A 14,796-nucleotide genomic window follows, 5' to 3' on the forward strand; every position below is an offset into this window, starting at 1 on the left:
CATTTTTTCTTGTGTTCCTGTTAATACCCCGCTCCTCCCCACCGCTTCTCCCAAAACTCCTACACTGCTCTTCCCAACCGGCGTCATGGGAAACTTCAGGCAGCTGCCAAACAGCATGATGCTATGAGAGGAAACCTCCCTGACTGCTAGCAGAAGCTCATCTAAGTGCAGTAAGGACAAAGTAACAACCTCCAGCTGCTCTTTCTGCTGAAGCAGCAGGCAAACCGTCCATTTAAACAGGGAGGGACTGCCTACAGTGAGCTGTGGTTATGTATCGTAGCATGACAGAATTGCAGGGGTTGCAAGGAACCTCGGGGATCATCCAGTCCAACTCTCAGCTAACAAGAGGTTCCCTATAGGAATAGTAGGTTGCATAGGACAGCGAGCAACAAATGAAATCGTGCAGGACCGCGTTTCTGAGACAGAGCACGTTACATTTACTGCCTTTACAGCCGAAAGAAATTCAGGTCAGGAGCGCATTCAAAGAAGCACCGCAGCAGCCGCGGGCTAGTTCGGCACTGCCCCAGAGAACACCCCGCACCTCCTCGGCACGGCACGCTGCGTCCGCGGCAGAGCCGGAGCCGGTTCCTGCGCCCTGCCGCCGAGCTGTCACGGCGATCGAACAAAAGCACAGGGCTGCGGGCCTCGGGAGGGCTACCGCCACGCACGGAACCCCCCCCCCCGCAGCCCGCGCCTCGGGGCGAGGCCTCCCCGCGCCACCCGTGGCTGCAGGCCCCGGGCGAAGGCCAGGCCTCGGGCTGCTCCCCGCCTGCCTCCCCTCCTCACCAGCCGGTCTCGTCCTCCTCGCAGCCGGCCAGGCGCTCCAGCTCGTCGGGCCGGAGAGGCGCCGCGTCGTCCAGGAGGCCGTCGCTCTCACCGCCGCCGGGTTCCTCGGGGGGCTGCCGCCGTGCCGCGGCCCTGGGGCTGAGGCAGCGGCCGTCGGACGGAGAGGGAGAGGCGGCGGCGGCGGGGGGCGAAGGGGAGGCCCCGCCGCTGAGGAGGCGCTTGGGGCTGGCGGGGGCGGCGGGCAGGGCGCCGTGGCGGCTGCGAAGCTGCTCGTTCTGCTTCTCCAGCTTCTTCACCAGTTCCTGCAGCTTCCGCACCTCCGCGTCCGCGTTCACGCTCGAGCCGACGTCCTCCATGGCGCCTGCCGGCTGCGAGGCTGTCTGAGCGGGGAAGGCCGGCCGCGCCGCCCCGTCTACATGGCCGGGCGGCCCGCGGCACTGGAGGGCGGCGGCGGGGCGGGGCGGGTCGGGCGCTGCCGCCTTCTCAGCGGCGCCGGCGGGCGGCGTAGGGCCCGCATCCGGCCGCCATCTTGCCGCCTCCTCTAGCCCGCCCGAGCCACAACGTCACGCGCGTAACCTGGAAGTGTCCCGCGTATGAGTCGGGCGGGTGTTGGCGAGCTGTGCGGCGTGCTGCCTTACCGCCCTCTGGTGCCCTGTGGGGGCTCGGGCGTGCAGGCGGGTGGCGTCTGCCGCGCTAAGGGAGGGAAGAAGGGAGCCGGGAGAGCTGTTGCTGGGGTGGTTATCAAACTGCGGAGGAGCTTTGATCTGGGAGCAGGGACCTTTACTGATCGATGCCGTATTAATAGCAGCCCTTGAAGATTGCTCTGTACATTGGCTTGTAAATCCAGCTCCTTCTCTGCACCGTTTGGTACCAAGTGCCTTAATGAAATCCAGGTAAGTTCTGTGAGCACAGTTGGCTCTGTTAGCAGAGCTTGCAGGCCTCCGTGAGGCAAGAAAAATGGTAAGGTTTGTGATAATAAAGACATTTGGTGCCGTGATGACACTGCTGACAATTCAGTGGTTGGTGAGTGTGAAAGTGGTCTTAACTTAGATGGAGAATTTCATTCTAACTGAGAGCATTTATACAACAATCATAAAATACAGCTTCCTTCCTCTTTTCCTACCCTCAGTCCAGCTGTTGGTGACAGGACGAATAGTCATGCCGTTATAATAGTTTGGTCTTTTCTGCCCTGTAGTTGATATGCTGGAAGAGGTGGGCGGCAGCATTAGGAAGGGCTGGGGTCAGGGAGCCCTGGGCTCCTTGGGACTGCCAAGTAGAACTGTTCATCATCCTCTATTTGGGGTCTCCTCTTTGATACAATGGCACCAGTCCTCCCTGTGGTCTGTCTGCACCCAAGATTCCTGCTCCACCTTATCGTCCCCTGCCGACACTGCTTTGCTTCCAGCAGCGCCATCAGCTATTCCTCCCAGCAAGATGCACACTGCAAAAAGATGTGTGGGTAGTAGGGAGGGAAGGGAGGAGAAAATAAAGTGTTGCTGAATCATCTCTGCTGTTTTTCTGAAGTGTAAAGACAACTGAGATGAACAAAGGAAGTTGCTGGTTAATAGTCACCATAGTCAGTGCTTGAATAGCAAGGACCGCGATCGTGCTTTCTCATCATCTTGTGCAGAGGGTTTCCCTGTCATGTTTTGGGAAGGGAATTGAGGACCCGGGAGCTGATAAGGGGCTTCCATAAACATCTCACTCATCAGATTCCGAGCTTGCTCTGGGCATATGTGACAGACCACACCCAAGCTGAGGCCTCTGGCTGACTATACAGAATAGTTACAATTGGTAGTAATGCCACAGAAAATAAAATCTTTCCACTCTGTCACAAGAGCAAGTGAAATTTGTCTGCCTGTGAAATCATATGTGTTGCAGACCCATTTTTTTTTTCCCTAAGCAGGTTGAGCCTGTGCTGTCTCTTTCACACACATGGAGAGGAAAAGGAAAATCGGTATTTCTGCAGTCTCATGGACTCTGAAAGCCACTCTGTGCACAGCCAATGCGGTCATGGGCATTCTGTGCTATTGGAACAGGCAATAGCGAAGCTGAAGGGCAATAGATCTCTGCCTGTGTGCGTGCTCCCCGTGTCTAATTTAGGATAAATGTGAGCAGAAGAAATGGGGAGCACTCCCTCCAAAGCACAAGAAGCCTGGGCAAGGCTTGTGTGTCACTCAAGTAAATCAATGCATCTCTGACAAGTGGTTCCTGAGAAAAAGACCTCCAAGAGCTTTGTTTTGGTGCCCTTTGAGCTCCCTAGCATGGACAACTCTATTATTTATTTATTTATTTATAGTACAGCTGTGATTTGCTGGTTTATATCTGGTGAAATTGTTAGATTCTGACTTTGAAACCTCTATTTTAACTGTCACCTGAGATAACAAAAGATCCCTCAGAGGGAAGAGTAGATAAAGACAGGCAGATGTGCTGTGGGAAATTAACATTTGTAGCAAATATTTAACTTCAAGCCTGGAAAACTGGATTGCTTTTTAAGCAGATTTGTTTAGTCTCCTGAGGAAGATTGTTGCCTGCCAGACTTTCCAAAGGAGGTGTTCAGCAGGCCCACACACGCTCTTGCTAGGCGGTGTTTATCTAAACCTTTGAAATAAAAAGAATCATTTGTCATTACGGTACCTCATGGCATGCACAAACATTGCATATGTGGTGGAATTAGTGTTTGTCTCTTTCAAAGCTAGTTTCAAAACCCTAACTGAAAGAACCAACATTGCAACTTCAATTATCTATAAAAGATATCTCTGAGTACATCTGGTCTCCTCAGTGGTGAGAAAACGTATCTAATCCATTGGCTTAGACTCAGTTTACCTGGAAGCCTAACTGTGCTTTAGAAACTGTGAGCAGCAATTAATTTTTCAAAGACATCTGTGGGCAGAAGAGCCTTTACAAATCTTTTTACAAGCAGTTGGCTTGCTGCATTTACTACTGATACCTCTTAGTGTGAAAGAAGGACCGCATTCATACACTGTGCTTCCTACGATGTTACAAGCCTTTCTGGAGGGCAGCAAGATTCCAGCTGAGTTCTGCCATTGAGATATGCTTACCTTGGGTATCCTCAATCAAAGTGTATCTGTTTGACATGAATTAACAGGCCTCTTTTTTTATGCACAGGAAAGAAGTTGTTTAAACCTGCTTTTATCCTCCAAATCTGGAAGAAGAACAACTCAAGGGTACTGCATGGGTTTCTAATGAGGCTAGTGTTCATGGCATGCCATGTGGCTAGGAAATGTGTGACTAAATGTGTAGTTTAACCCTAAATTTATACAACTAATTCAGAATGATGACTCTTCAAAGATTATCATCAGAGTTGAGCATTGTAATAAAAGTTCTGTATCACTGCAGACACCCCAAATGATGTCTGCTCACCTCAGGTTCATCACTGCAGTATTGGAGTTCCTTCCACAGGTTTAGAGTCTTTTCTCCTTGAAATTTTAGCGTATCTGCATATAATACTCATTAACAAATGTAAATTCAGCTTCATTGTGGAGTTAGCTACCTGTATTTCATGCTTATCCATCACTTGGAAATAATAGCTCTTTAGCAACCCACTGAGCTCAGCGTGCTTAAGGTGCTGCGGTGGGAGCGAGCTGACTCAGAACACTGGGAAAGGACTTGCTGTTGTCAAGAAGATCCATGACTTACATTCATTTACCGATGACAGTAATTTCAGGCACGTGGGTATCGTTGAGTGAAGACTTACGTGTCTCCACCCGTATGAAGCAATCCTCTGTTAGACCATGCCAAAAAGTTTCTGAGTGTACTGAGAACTCTCCTGACACCCCTCTATTAGTGAACCAGCTCCGCAAGGAAAAATAGTTCACTGCACTCAAGGGACTCTGAAAGCAGTCTCACCTGTGCACTTTTTTAGCAAGAAAAAGAACCGTGTCTTCAGAATCCATGGTTAGTGACAAGTGAACGATTTCCAAACGTGACAGGCTTGAAATGCTGCATTTCCACACCTGATGAAGAAGCTGCTATGTTTTGAATATATTATTTACATTTTCATGACAATTTGTGACCGAGAGGAGAGAGAGAATATAGATAGAGCCATGCAAAAACAAAATTTGCAGTTAAATCATGTTCGTGCTTCACTGATCCATTTCTGCCTTATATTTAACTAGGCTGGACTCCTGGCTGGAGACAGCGTGCTAACACTGATAAAAATAATTAAGGTTTATGGCCTAGAAAGGCGGGTAGATGTGACGTGATCGGTTCTAAATGCTGCTGGGAACGTTGCACACAGGAAAATTTCCATTAAACCTGGAATACCGCCCCCATGCTTGAGCTTGGAGGAACAGTGACGACTCTTTATTTGCCAAAGGGTGTATGGCTTCGTTATTAAAACCTGCGCTGGAGTTCAGTACCTCTTCTCCCTCCTGTCGGGCCGTCGTTTCGCCTCTCGGCGCAGTTCGGAAGGCCGCCGCCGCCACCTAGTGACAGCTCTGCGCACTGTGACAGCCCTGCACGCAGTGACAGCCCTGCACACAGTGACGGCCTTGTACGTACTGGCACCGAGACCTGCGGCGATACACTGCTCTGGTCCCCACGTGCGGTGTGTGAGCACCTGGAGAGGACTTCTCCTTCCTCTGTGTGTTTGGAGGATGCGCTCATGGAAATCTTCCACTCTAACACACGGTGGTAAAACCGTTTCTAAAGCCTAGGATTGAGCAAAGCGTTTCTGAGACAGGACAAGAGGTAACGACCATACACTGCACCAGGGGAGGTTCAGGTTGGATATCAGGAAACATTTCTTCTCAGAAAGAGTGGTGAGGCATTGGAACGGGCTGCCCAGGGAGGTGGTGGAGTCACTATTCCTGGAGGTGTTCAAAGAACATATAGGAGTGGCACTGAGAGACATAGTTTAATGGGCATGGGTGAGTGGCTGGACTAGATCTGTTTACTGGTCTTTTCCAAATGTAATGTGCAAAGAGAGAGCCTAAAAGAAATTGAAACAACATTTAAAAAGAAAAAAAAAATCTTTACAGGCAGAAGCATGTGGGAGAGGTGGACATATAAAAGGTCCAGCTTAGAGGCTGTAAAGGAAATTTAATCAAATAATAAAAGCTGTCTTGGCCATATAAAGAAAAATTAAGAGAAATGGATGTCTTACATATTGTAGGTGTTGGCATTAAAATGAATCTAGGCACTGCCCCAAACTATTTGTCTCAGCTTTGGTAATGATACTGGCATTATACACAGAAGCAAAATCAAAACAGTGAATGTGAGTGGGTGTGGAAACAGATGTTATTACAGGCAAGGTAAAAGCAAAGTGCAAAGAGCTCAGCTCTTGAGGAGGCTCAGAAACAGAGATAATAAAGCTCATGATAAGAGTTTTAATGCATTTGCTGAAACAGTTGCAATGCCATGTGATTAAACATTAGACATTGAAGTAAGTTTCTTTTTCCCAAGGAAAAAAGGGATCCATAAAAATATGTTATTTTGCTGCATGCAAGGGTTAAATATTGCATGAAAGAAACAGAGATATGAAAGGATACAAAATGCGAGAAACAGTTACTAAAGACAGATTTTGCCAAATTAACTTGGGATTTTCTTTGATGAAATATGAGATTTTTTTTTTAAAGGAGTGACAGAACAAAGAGCAATGGCCTAAAACTTGAACACAGGAAGTTCCATACTAACATGTGGCGGAACTTCTTTATGGCAAGGGTGATGGAGCATTGGAACAGGTTGCCCAGAGAGGTTGTGAGGTCTCTTTCTATGGAGATATTCAAGACCCATCTGGATACCTACATGTGCAAACTATTGTAGGGTACCTGCTTTAGCAGGGGGGTTGCACTCAATGGTCTCTTGAGGTCCCTTCCCATCCCTGTGATTCTGTGATTCTATGAACTGCAGCAAAGCAAATCCATATGGATCTCAGGAAAGTGTTCGACATGGTGTGTCAGCGTGGTGATACTGGAAAAACAGAGGGAAGAAACCAGCTAAAGAGTTGTACTTACAGGAGAAGGCTCAGGCTATAGAAAGAAGAGTTTTGTGGCTGTGGAGTGCATAGGGATTGACTGCATTTATCTTTATGGTAAGTATTTTGTCCAATAAAGTAACAAATAAATAAAAATAGAAGTGATTAATGAAATATGCTGGTGACACAAAGACAATGACTTTAAAGCACAGGAGGACTGAACTGCCATAAAGTGGAGGTGCAAGGAACAGAAGTCTAAAATAACAAAGGCAAGGAACTTAGTGACCAGCAAGGTTTTATTGAGGAAGTACAGGTGCATCAGCTGCTGACAAAAGGTGAAGAGCTGGCTGTTTTAGTCAATTATCCATTGCAGGATATCTAAAGACCACTACTTATGAAAAGCGAAAACACACCTATGTATCTATAAGACAAGATCAATGATCTGAGAAGGATTTTAGTACTGAGTTGCCTTTCCAGCTTCGCCCAAGTATTTGCAGTACAAACCACACATGAACAAGCAATACATTGACACATATGCTTAAATTCAAGCAGAAGATTTGTCTCATCAAGTCTTCAGGTTTGGCAGACAGCTTGAACCAAGAGTAGAGTACATAATGGAACCTCTCATTTAAATGCAAGCAAAGCAACCCATGCAATGTTAATAGAAAGAAAGATTTTGCTGCATTCTGTAAACCAAATTTAACACACTGTAATGTAAACATATCTATCAGAGCATAAAATGAGCAATGTCAATATAATAACCAACAAGTGCCATCAATTTACACCCTTTTTAAGTCAGCTGGAATGAAAACCTTGCAGTGTCGGGTCCCACCATGTCCTTTTGTAACTCAGGTAAGCTGCAGCCGTGGCATGCCAGGGTCACTGTTGGCCAAGCAACAGGGCTGTTTTTTGTTGAAGCATGTGGTCATAATGAGTGTGTCTGTACATATAGCATGTTTCAAATGTCCACTGACACCTTTTAATATATTTTTTGCATATTATATATTGAAATTCAACCAAAATGTTAAAATGAGGTGTCACAGAATGATAAGTAGAATAGCAATAAAGCTCTTCTATCTTGTTGACAGGAAAAATATCAAATTTTAATCCCTTCAAATGATCTTATTTCTCTGCCAAATTTGAAATCAAGAATAAATATCTGAACATGGAGTTATCAAGGAAAGTCCTCTCTCGTGACTGTACCAAGCTCAAAACAACACATCCCTTTCATCAGAAGTGACCTTCTGTATGAATCCTCCTCTGCTTACAGAGCAAATCCTCCATAAATCCCCAGCCTCTTGCAGCACTGTACTTTGTACATGCACAGTGTAACTACTTTTATCATCTGCAGCTTGAAACAATCTTCGGAGTATGCCACTGAGCTGCAGCCTTTTCAATGCCTCTGTTGCTTGGTGGGGAGCCTGGGTCATATCATAGAATCATAGGATGGTCTGGGTTGAAAAAGACCTCAAAGATCATCAAGTTTCAACCCCCCTGCTATGTGCAGGGTCACCAACCACTACACCAGGCCACCCAGAGGCACATCCAGCCTGGCCTTGAATGCCTCCAGGGATGAGGCATCCACAACCTCCTTGGGCAACCTGTTCTAGTGTGTCACCACCCTCATTCTCATCATGAGGGATTTGTGAAGGCTGCAAAATTAAAGTAATAGGCGGGACATGTTCAGTGTAAATGTGGGCTGTGAGTGCAGTTGGTGGTACTTCAGAGCTATGTGTGAACCTCAGTTAGGAAGGAAAAGCTGTCTTGAGCAGAGGCAGCAGGGGTAATACTGCCTTCCTTCCATCACCACCAAGCCCCTGCATTAGGACAGAGAAAGGTGCTGGGGTCTGATGCCATAAGACACATTTTGCCCTTTTGTTATTAGCAGATCTGAGCCTGTTCCAGTGCTGTGTGATTCTTTCAATACAGAAAGCACTACATAAGAGTTGAGCTATATTCAGACCTCAAAAAATGTGCCAAAATGACTGAAGGCAACGTTTTGTGGAAAGTTCAGAGAAGAGAGAAAATCAAAGGACCCTTATTTTTAACCAAGAGTCCAGCAGTTTGTGTCGGCTTCCCACCTCAGACAATGCAGCAGCCTGGTGAGAGCGAGGTATTTTCTATGGGCTCAGTTCCTACTATTGTTTACAAGCCAAATGTGAGGTTAGATAGTAATGGGTCAGCCCTTCGTAGTCATGGCACAGGCATCTCTTAGCAGTGACATGCCTGTGTGTTAGGACAAAGAAACACATGAGGGCAAGAGACCTACAGTCTTCTTCCTTTCACATAAGCATTTTGGCAAGAAATGTTTGAGAAAAATCATAGATTTTGCTGCTGATTCTTTTTAAATTATTCTTTAACAACAACAACAACAACAAAAATTACTATTTTAAAGTAATGCTTTTAACACTCATCACATTTGATTTTCCTGAGTTAAGTGTCTAAGTAGAAGTAACTAAATAGTTCTCAGACAACTCTGGATTTATGGCAGAATCCAATGAAGTTCAGGGGGTGCTAACTTGGGGGAAAATAGGATCAGTGTCAGTTGTTCAGATTATCCTATTTCTGCAGTATGAAGCAATGACCCAAGCAATACACAATAGATGTGTAACAAATGATGTGTGTGTGTGCATATGTACGCATGTGTATGCATGTGCATCTTTGTCTGTACGTGCCCATACATTCATGCACACGTCTTTTCAGCAGGGTAGCAGCAGACTGCACCAGATCTAAAGTGATGTTAGAAAGCTGGACATCAAATGCAGAACAAGGTCAGATTGAGATGTGAATTGAAGAAGGCTACAAAACAGTGTGAATTACAGACAGAGTGGAAAGCCAGTTATGCCCTTTTTAAATCACCTGAGGCTCCTTTGTCATTCCCATACCTCAAATTTAAGAGCTTTTTGGAACAAAGAAGCAACATCTGTAAAATTGTTTCCAGCAACAGCACAGCTGCGAACACAGTGTTACAGAGGATACAGCCTTTATCCCCACTTAGGGTTGCTCATAGCAGTAGAATTCAGGCGGATGAATTGGACAAAAAGGTTTTGTTCCCTGTCCCTACTGTGTAGCCATGTGTCACTGTTAAGTGTTACTTGAAAAGTGATCATCAGTTACTAAAACATTTTAACACGGAGTTAGCAATTGTTTACTAGCAGAGCAAATGCCATTTGCCATTCTCTTTTAAAAATAAGTAACGTTAATTGCTCTCATTGAAGACTAGAAAGTAGGTTTTTAGGATGGCTGGAGGATGCCACGAAGTTCACAGAATCGTAAACCAAAGTAAGAAACTGTAACAGTGGGTTAATTCTGATCTGACATTACTGAGGTGCCACACGCTGTCCTGGCAAAGGCATAGTGAAAACTGCTGTCCTACAGCTGATGGAACTCTTTGAAGTGGATTTACACAGGTTTGGTACTGTATCAGAAATCACAAGGGCACTAAGCATCCATAAACAAAGCTGTAGCCTGTACTGTGTGTAAGCTCTCTGGGAACACATCTGAATAACGTGGCCACCAGCAGAACATGAGTTTCTCTGGGGATTAGCGTTTTGGATGCCAGCCTTCTAATCACAGGGATTCAGTTACTCCTTCCAATCAGATCAATGTAACATGGCTGTGTAACGCAATGATAGCACCTCTTCTAAATGGAGAAATGTTGAGTCCTGAGGAAGACAAGCTATGTTCATTTCAGCATTTTTGCTTTGTGTCCTATCCCTATGTGGAGTCTCACGTGGAACTTTACACACCCTAAAATTACACGCTGACCACCTTCTTTTCAGTATATTCTAGCTAAACAGACCACATCCTGATACACAATCTCCTTTCAGTGTTTTTGCTACGAATGTGGTGCAAGTCCACTGAAGTCAGCCTTGAAATCCCAGTTTTGTCAAGCTCAGAATCTGCTCGGTGGAGACCCAGTGCTGTTGGTTGAACTCGTGCTCTGCCACCTGCAGCTGAAGCCTAAACGTACTTTGAATCCTAGCAGGGAGGTGTCCGAAGGCAGCTTCCCCAGCTTCCTTCGCAGCCACAGATGTGCCTTTAACCCACGCAGCTCTGTCGCTCAGGCTGTCCCGCAGTATCACTTACCGGCGTCACCGCAGAGGGGGAGCAGCACACCGCAGGCTGGCCCAGGACACATGCAGAGACGTGCTGCTGCGGGGTGGTGGTTCGCGTTTTAGGATCCTTCGGGCTTCTTCACAGCAGTGTTAGAGAGAGGATCCCACTCAATGCAGGGTGGCCCTGGGGTTTGCCTGCTACGGTCACTGACAAGCAGTTCCTCGAGCAACAAGGGCCCAGCAATCATGAACTGAAAACCACCAGAGTGAGGCCACCAACACCCCCATCCACATCTTTGCCTTTTTAGGTAGTTGTTCTCTGCTTCAGTACCAGTAAGAAACTTAAACTGCTCGCCAGTGCTGCTGTGCTGAGCTGACAAGTGGGATGAATGGTGCTAATAGAAGGTACTCTTTACACTCTCTATTTTATATACATACACTTGCTGTTATTTGTTATGTCATGTCACCCCTCAAATAAGGCTACACTACTCTCTGGGGTCTGTTTTTACTGTTTGGCTGCTTGGGCTATGGCAAGTGGCACAGCAATGTTACAGTACTTCGGAGGGAAATGGGAAAGAAAATGTGTGTGGTTGTATGATTTAAGAAATGGTTGTGGTCAGAGAGGCCCACCAAGGATTAAAGATGTTTAGCAAAACATCTTTCGCTTTTTTTTAGGAAAAAAAAAAAAAAAAGGGGGAGATTACACAGCATGTGCAGGACAACCGGGGGATCAGGCCTAGCCAGCATGGGTTCACGAAGGGCAGGTCCTGCTTGACCATCCTGGTCTCCTTCTATGATCTAGTGACCTGTCTGGTGGATGAGGGAAAGGCTGTTGATGTAGTCTACCTAGACTTCAGTAAAGCCTTTGACACTGTCTCCCACGGTATTCTCCTGCAGAAGCTGGCAGTCCGTGGCTTGGACAGATACACTCTTGGCTGGAGGGCCGGGCCCAGAGAGTGGTGGTGAATGGAGTTAAATCCAGCTGGCAACCAATCATGAGTGGTGTTCCCCAGGGGTTGGCGCTGGGGCCTGTCCTGTTTAATATCTTTATTGATGACCTGGATGAGGGCATTGAGTGCACCCTCAGTAAGTTTGCAGATGACACCAAGCTGGCTGGAAGTGTTGATCTGCCTGACAGTAGCGAGGCCCTACAGAGGGATCTGGATAGGCTGGACAGCTGGGCTGAAGCTGATGGGATGGGATTCAACAAGACCAAATGCCGGGTCCTGCACTTTGGCCACAATAACCCCAGGCAACACTACAGGCTTGGGGCAGAGTGGCTAGAAGACTGTGCAGAGGAAATGGGCCTGGGAGTGTTGATTGACACTAGACTGAACATGAGCCAGCAGTGTGCCCAGGTGGCCAAGAAGGCTGATGGCATCCTGGCTTGTATCCGAAATAGTGTGGCCAGCAGGAAGAGGGAAGTAATTGTCCCCCTGTACTCAGCACTGGTGAGGCCGCACCTCGAGTACTGTGTCCAGCTTTGGGCCCCTTGCTGTAAGAAAGACATTGAGGCCCTGGAGCGTGTCCAGAGGAGGGCAACAAAGCTGGTGAGGGGTCTGGAGCACAGGCCTTATGAGGAGCGGCTGAAGGAGCTGGGATTGTTCAGTCTGGAGAAGAGGAGGCTCAGGGGAGACCTTATTGCTCTCTATAACTACCTGAAGGTAGGTTGTAGTGAGCTGGGAGTCGGCCTCTTCTCTCGGGTGACTAGTGATAGGACTAGAGGGAATGGCTTCAAGCTGCGCCAGGGGAGGTTCATGCTGGACGTTAGGTAATACTACTTCTCTGAAAGGGTGGTCAGGCACTGGAATGGGCTGCCCAGAGAGGTGGTGGAGTCACTGACCCTGGTGGTGTTCAAAGAGTGTTTGGATGTTGTGTTGAGGGACATGGTTTAGCGAGAACCGTTGGTGAAGGGCAAATGGTTGGACTGGATGATCCTGTGGGTCTTTTCCAACTGCATTGGAAAACTGCATTTGCTCCTTAGCTCCCAGTACACTGCATGATGTTGTGATGTGGAATACTGATAACCAAAAATCATAAAACCATGACACCAACCTTAGCGATTCTATGATTCTATGATTCAAATCCTCCTGCAAATTTATGGATCCAGCTTAACACTCAAATGCATGAATATAAATCCTGTAGCTTTATAGAGACATGTGCCTGTGTTCTGAAGGCTAATTTAGCTTGATATGTAGTACTTTTACCTGTTGCTCCTTTAATTAATAACTATATTCACATTCCTTACAGAGTCTTGTCAGTTTTATTTCTAGTACATAATTATCACCCAAGTGTTGATAATGCATTTCCTCAGTTTCTTTTTCTCCATAGAGTTAGCTATCAAACCAGACGTAGCACACATTTTATTGCAGCAGGCACCAATGTCTCAGCCTGTTGCAAAGATGCTCTTGCTTCTTCACATGATGCAAGTCTCTTCAAAACTGTGTGTCAGCTGGGATACACCATCCTCTCATTGACTGCAGTAAAACACAGCCCTGGTGGCTGGCATTGAGCTGGCAGCTGTGGGCTGGAAGGTAGGAAGGAGGGAAAAGCTGCCAAGCTTGCAGCCACTGGAACCTATCCAAGGGTAGCCAAAAGAGATGTCATTCTGTCTTTTTCTGATTGCATCTTTTGCTGTTCTGATGTTTGATTAATCCATTTGTGTTTGCTTATAGACTGAAAATGAGTAACATCTAACTAGCAAATAGGTAAATCTTCCATGAACTGAGCAAAAAGCTCAAACTTTTATTTCCTTTTCTCCTATGGATGCACATTTAGTGCTTCAGGAATGCAGTTTGTTTCTCAAATCCCTTAAAATTTGCCCCAGAAAATGGACTGCGTTTACTTTTTTTTCTTTCTTTTTTTTTCTTTCTTTCTTTCTTTTTTTCTTTTTCTTTTTTTTTCCTGAGTTATCTCATTGGCCATGAAATAGAAAGACCCTGATCTGCAAAGATCTAGATGGACTGCAGAGGAAAGAAGCAGTAGTGGCAGGGAAGCCTGTCCTCCCATGGTGTGGAACAGACGTGTTCAGCCTGATCCAGCCACTGCAAAGAAGGGATGCATGGCATCATGGATCACCCCAGTTATCATATGCCTTCCCAGCAGCAAGAGATGGTCAGACTTACTAGTACTTTTTTTTTCCATCTTCCATTGGAGCACATTGTCCCCAGAGGGCAGTTAAACAAAGCCTGTCTTTTAGGGCTTCCTCCAGCCAGCAATTGTTCTACAAATTTGCTTGCCTGCATCTTGCAATGTAGAACTCTTACAAAAATAGGTACTTCTGTATTGTAAGTGTGCTGTGTCCTCAGAAGAAAGCTCACAGGGCTCTTGGAGGTGTCCAATTCAGTATTTCCACCATTATAGCAGTCCATTCCAAAACCCCAAACCTGGGTTTTGAGTTTATAAAGGAAGGATAACCAGACCTGAGCTTGAAAGCAACTCTTCTCCCTACTATAACCTATTAGTAGTTAGTCCAGAAGAATTTGGGCTTTTTTTCCAGATAAGGACATGTCTTTAACAGAAGAGGGCAGGGAATGTCTCTGTGGTCTAGCTACTGTGGCCAAAATGCTGCCTGTTGTTATGACACTAGAGGAAACATGCTGTCTGCAAAGAGGAAGCAGGGCAATGGGGGCTGTTCAGTTGCTTGAAGTGAAGCCGGTAAAAGCAATTCTCAGCAGCAGAAAGCTGCTTGGTTGTCCTCAAAGCTAGGCAGGAGATTTACTCAAGCACACAGTCATGATGTAGCTGTCTGGCATGTTTGATGCCGGTATGCCCTGATTGTGACTGCTGAGTCCTCAGACTGATGGGATTGCACAATGGTAGTTTTAAACTAACCCGGCACTGGATTATAACCTAACTTTATACTTGAAGTCATCAGCCCCTTGAAAGACACTTGTGGGCTTTTAAAAGTCTCAGCTGAATCAGTGGAAGATCCAACTGCCTCTGTCTCACTCCATGTTTCTCTTGAATCTCAGCCTGTTGCAGAAGTAAAGGTTTCAGGGGAAAAAATAAGAT

The 14,796-nt window shown here is 46.3% G+C and overlaps 2 protein-coding genes across 7 annotated transcripts in view; one reads left to right on the forward strand and one right to left on the reverse strand.

Annotated features, from left to right (window-relative positions):
• SLAIN2 (SLAIN motif family member 2) overlaps positions 1-1,329 on the reverse strand; it is a 28,392-nt gene extending 27,063 nt beyond the window's left edge. For all 4 annotated transcript variants that reach the window (XM_420719.8, XM_004936042.5, XM_040700257.2 and 1 more), the window contains exon 1: positions 787-1,329. In XM_420719.8, coding sequence (XP_420719.3) covers positions 787-1,142 — 356 coding nt within the window. In that variant the 5' untranslated portion in view covers positions 1,143-1,329. The remainder of the gene's footprint in view (positions 1-786) is intronic.
• A 30-nt stretch (positions 1,330-1,359) lies between these two features.
• TEC (tec protein tyrosine kinase) overlaps positions 1,360-14,796 on the forward strand; it is a 59,003-nt gene continuing 45,566 nt past the window's right edge. The window contains exons 1-2 of one of the 3 annotated variants that reach the window (XM_046939936.1): positions 1,360-1,679; positions 2,693-11,187. The gene's annotated coding sequence lies outside the window, so the exon portion shown is untranslated. The remainder of the gene's footprint in view (positions 1,680-2,692; positions 11,188-14,796) is intronic. The other 2 variants (XM_046939937.1, XM_046939938.1) reach the window with 2 other exon arrangements.

This window comes from Gallus gallus, chromosome 4, assembly GCF_016699485.2.
Source record: "Gallus gallus isolate bGalGal1 chromosome 4, bGalGal1.mat.broiler.GRCg7b, whole genome shotgun sequence".
Taxonomy (NCBI): domain Eukaryota; kingdom Metazoa; phylum Chordata; class Aves; order Galliformes; family Phasianidae; genus Gallus; species Gallus gallus.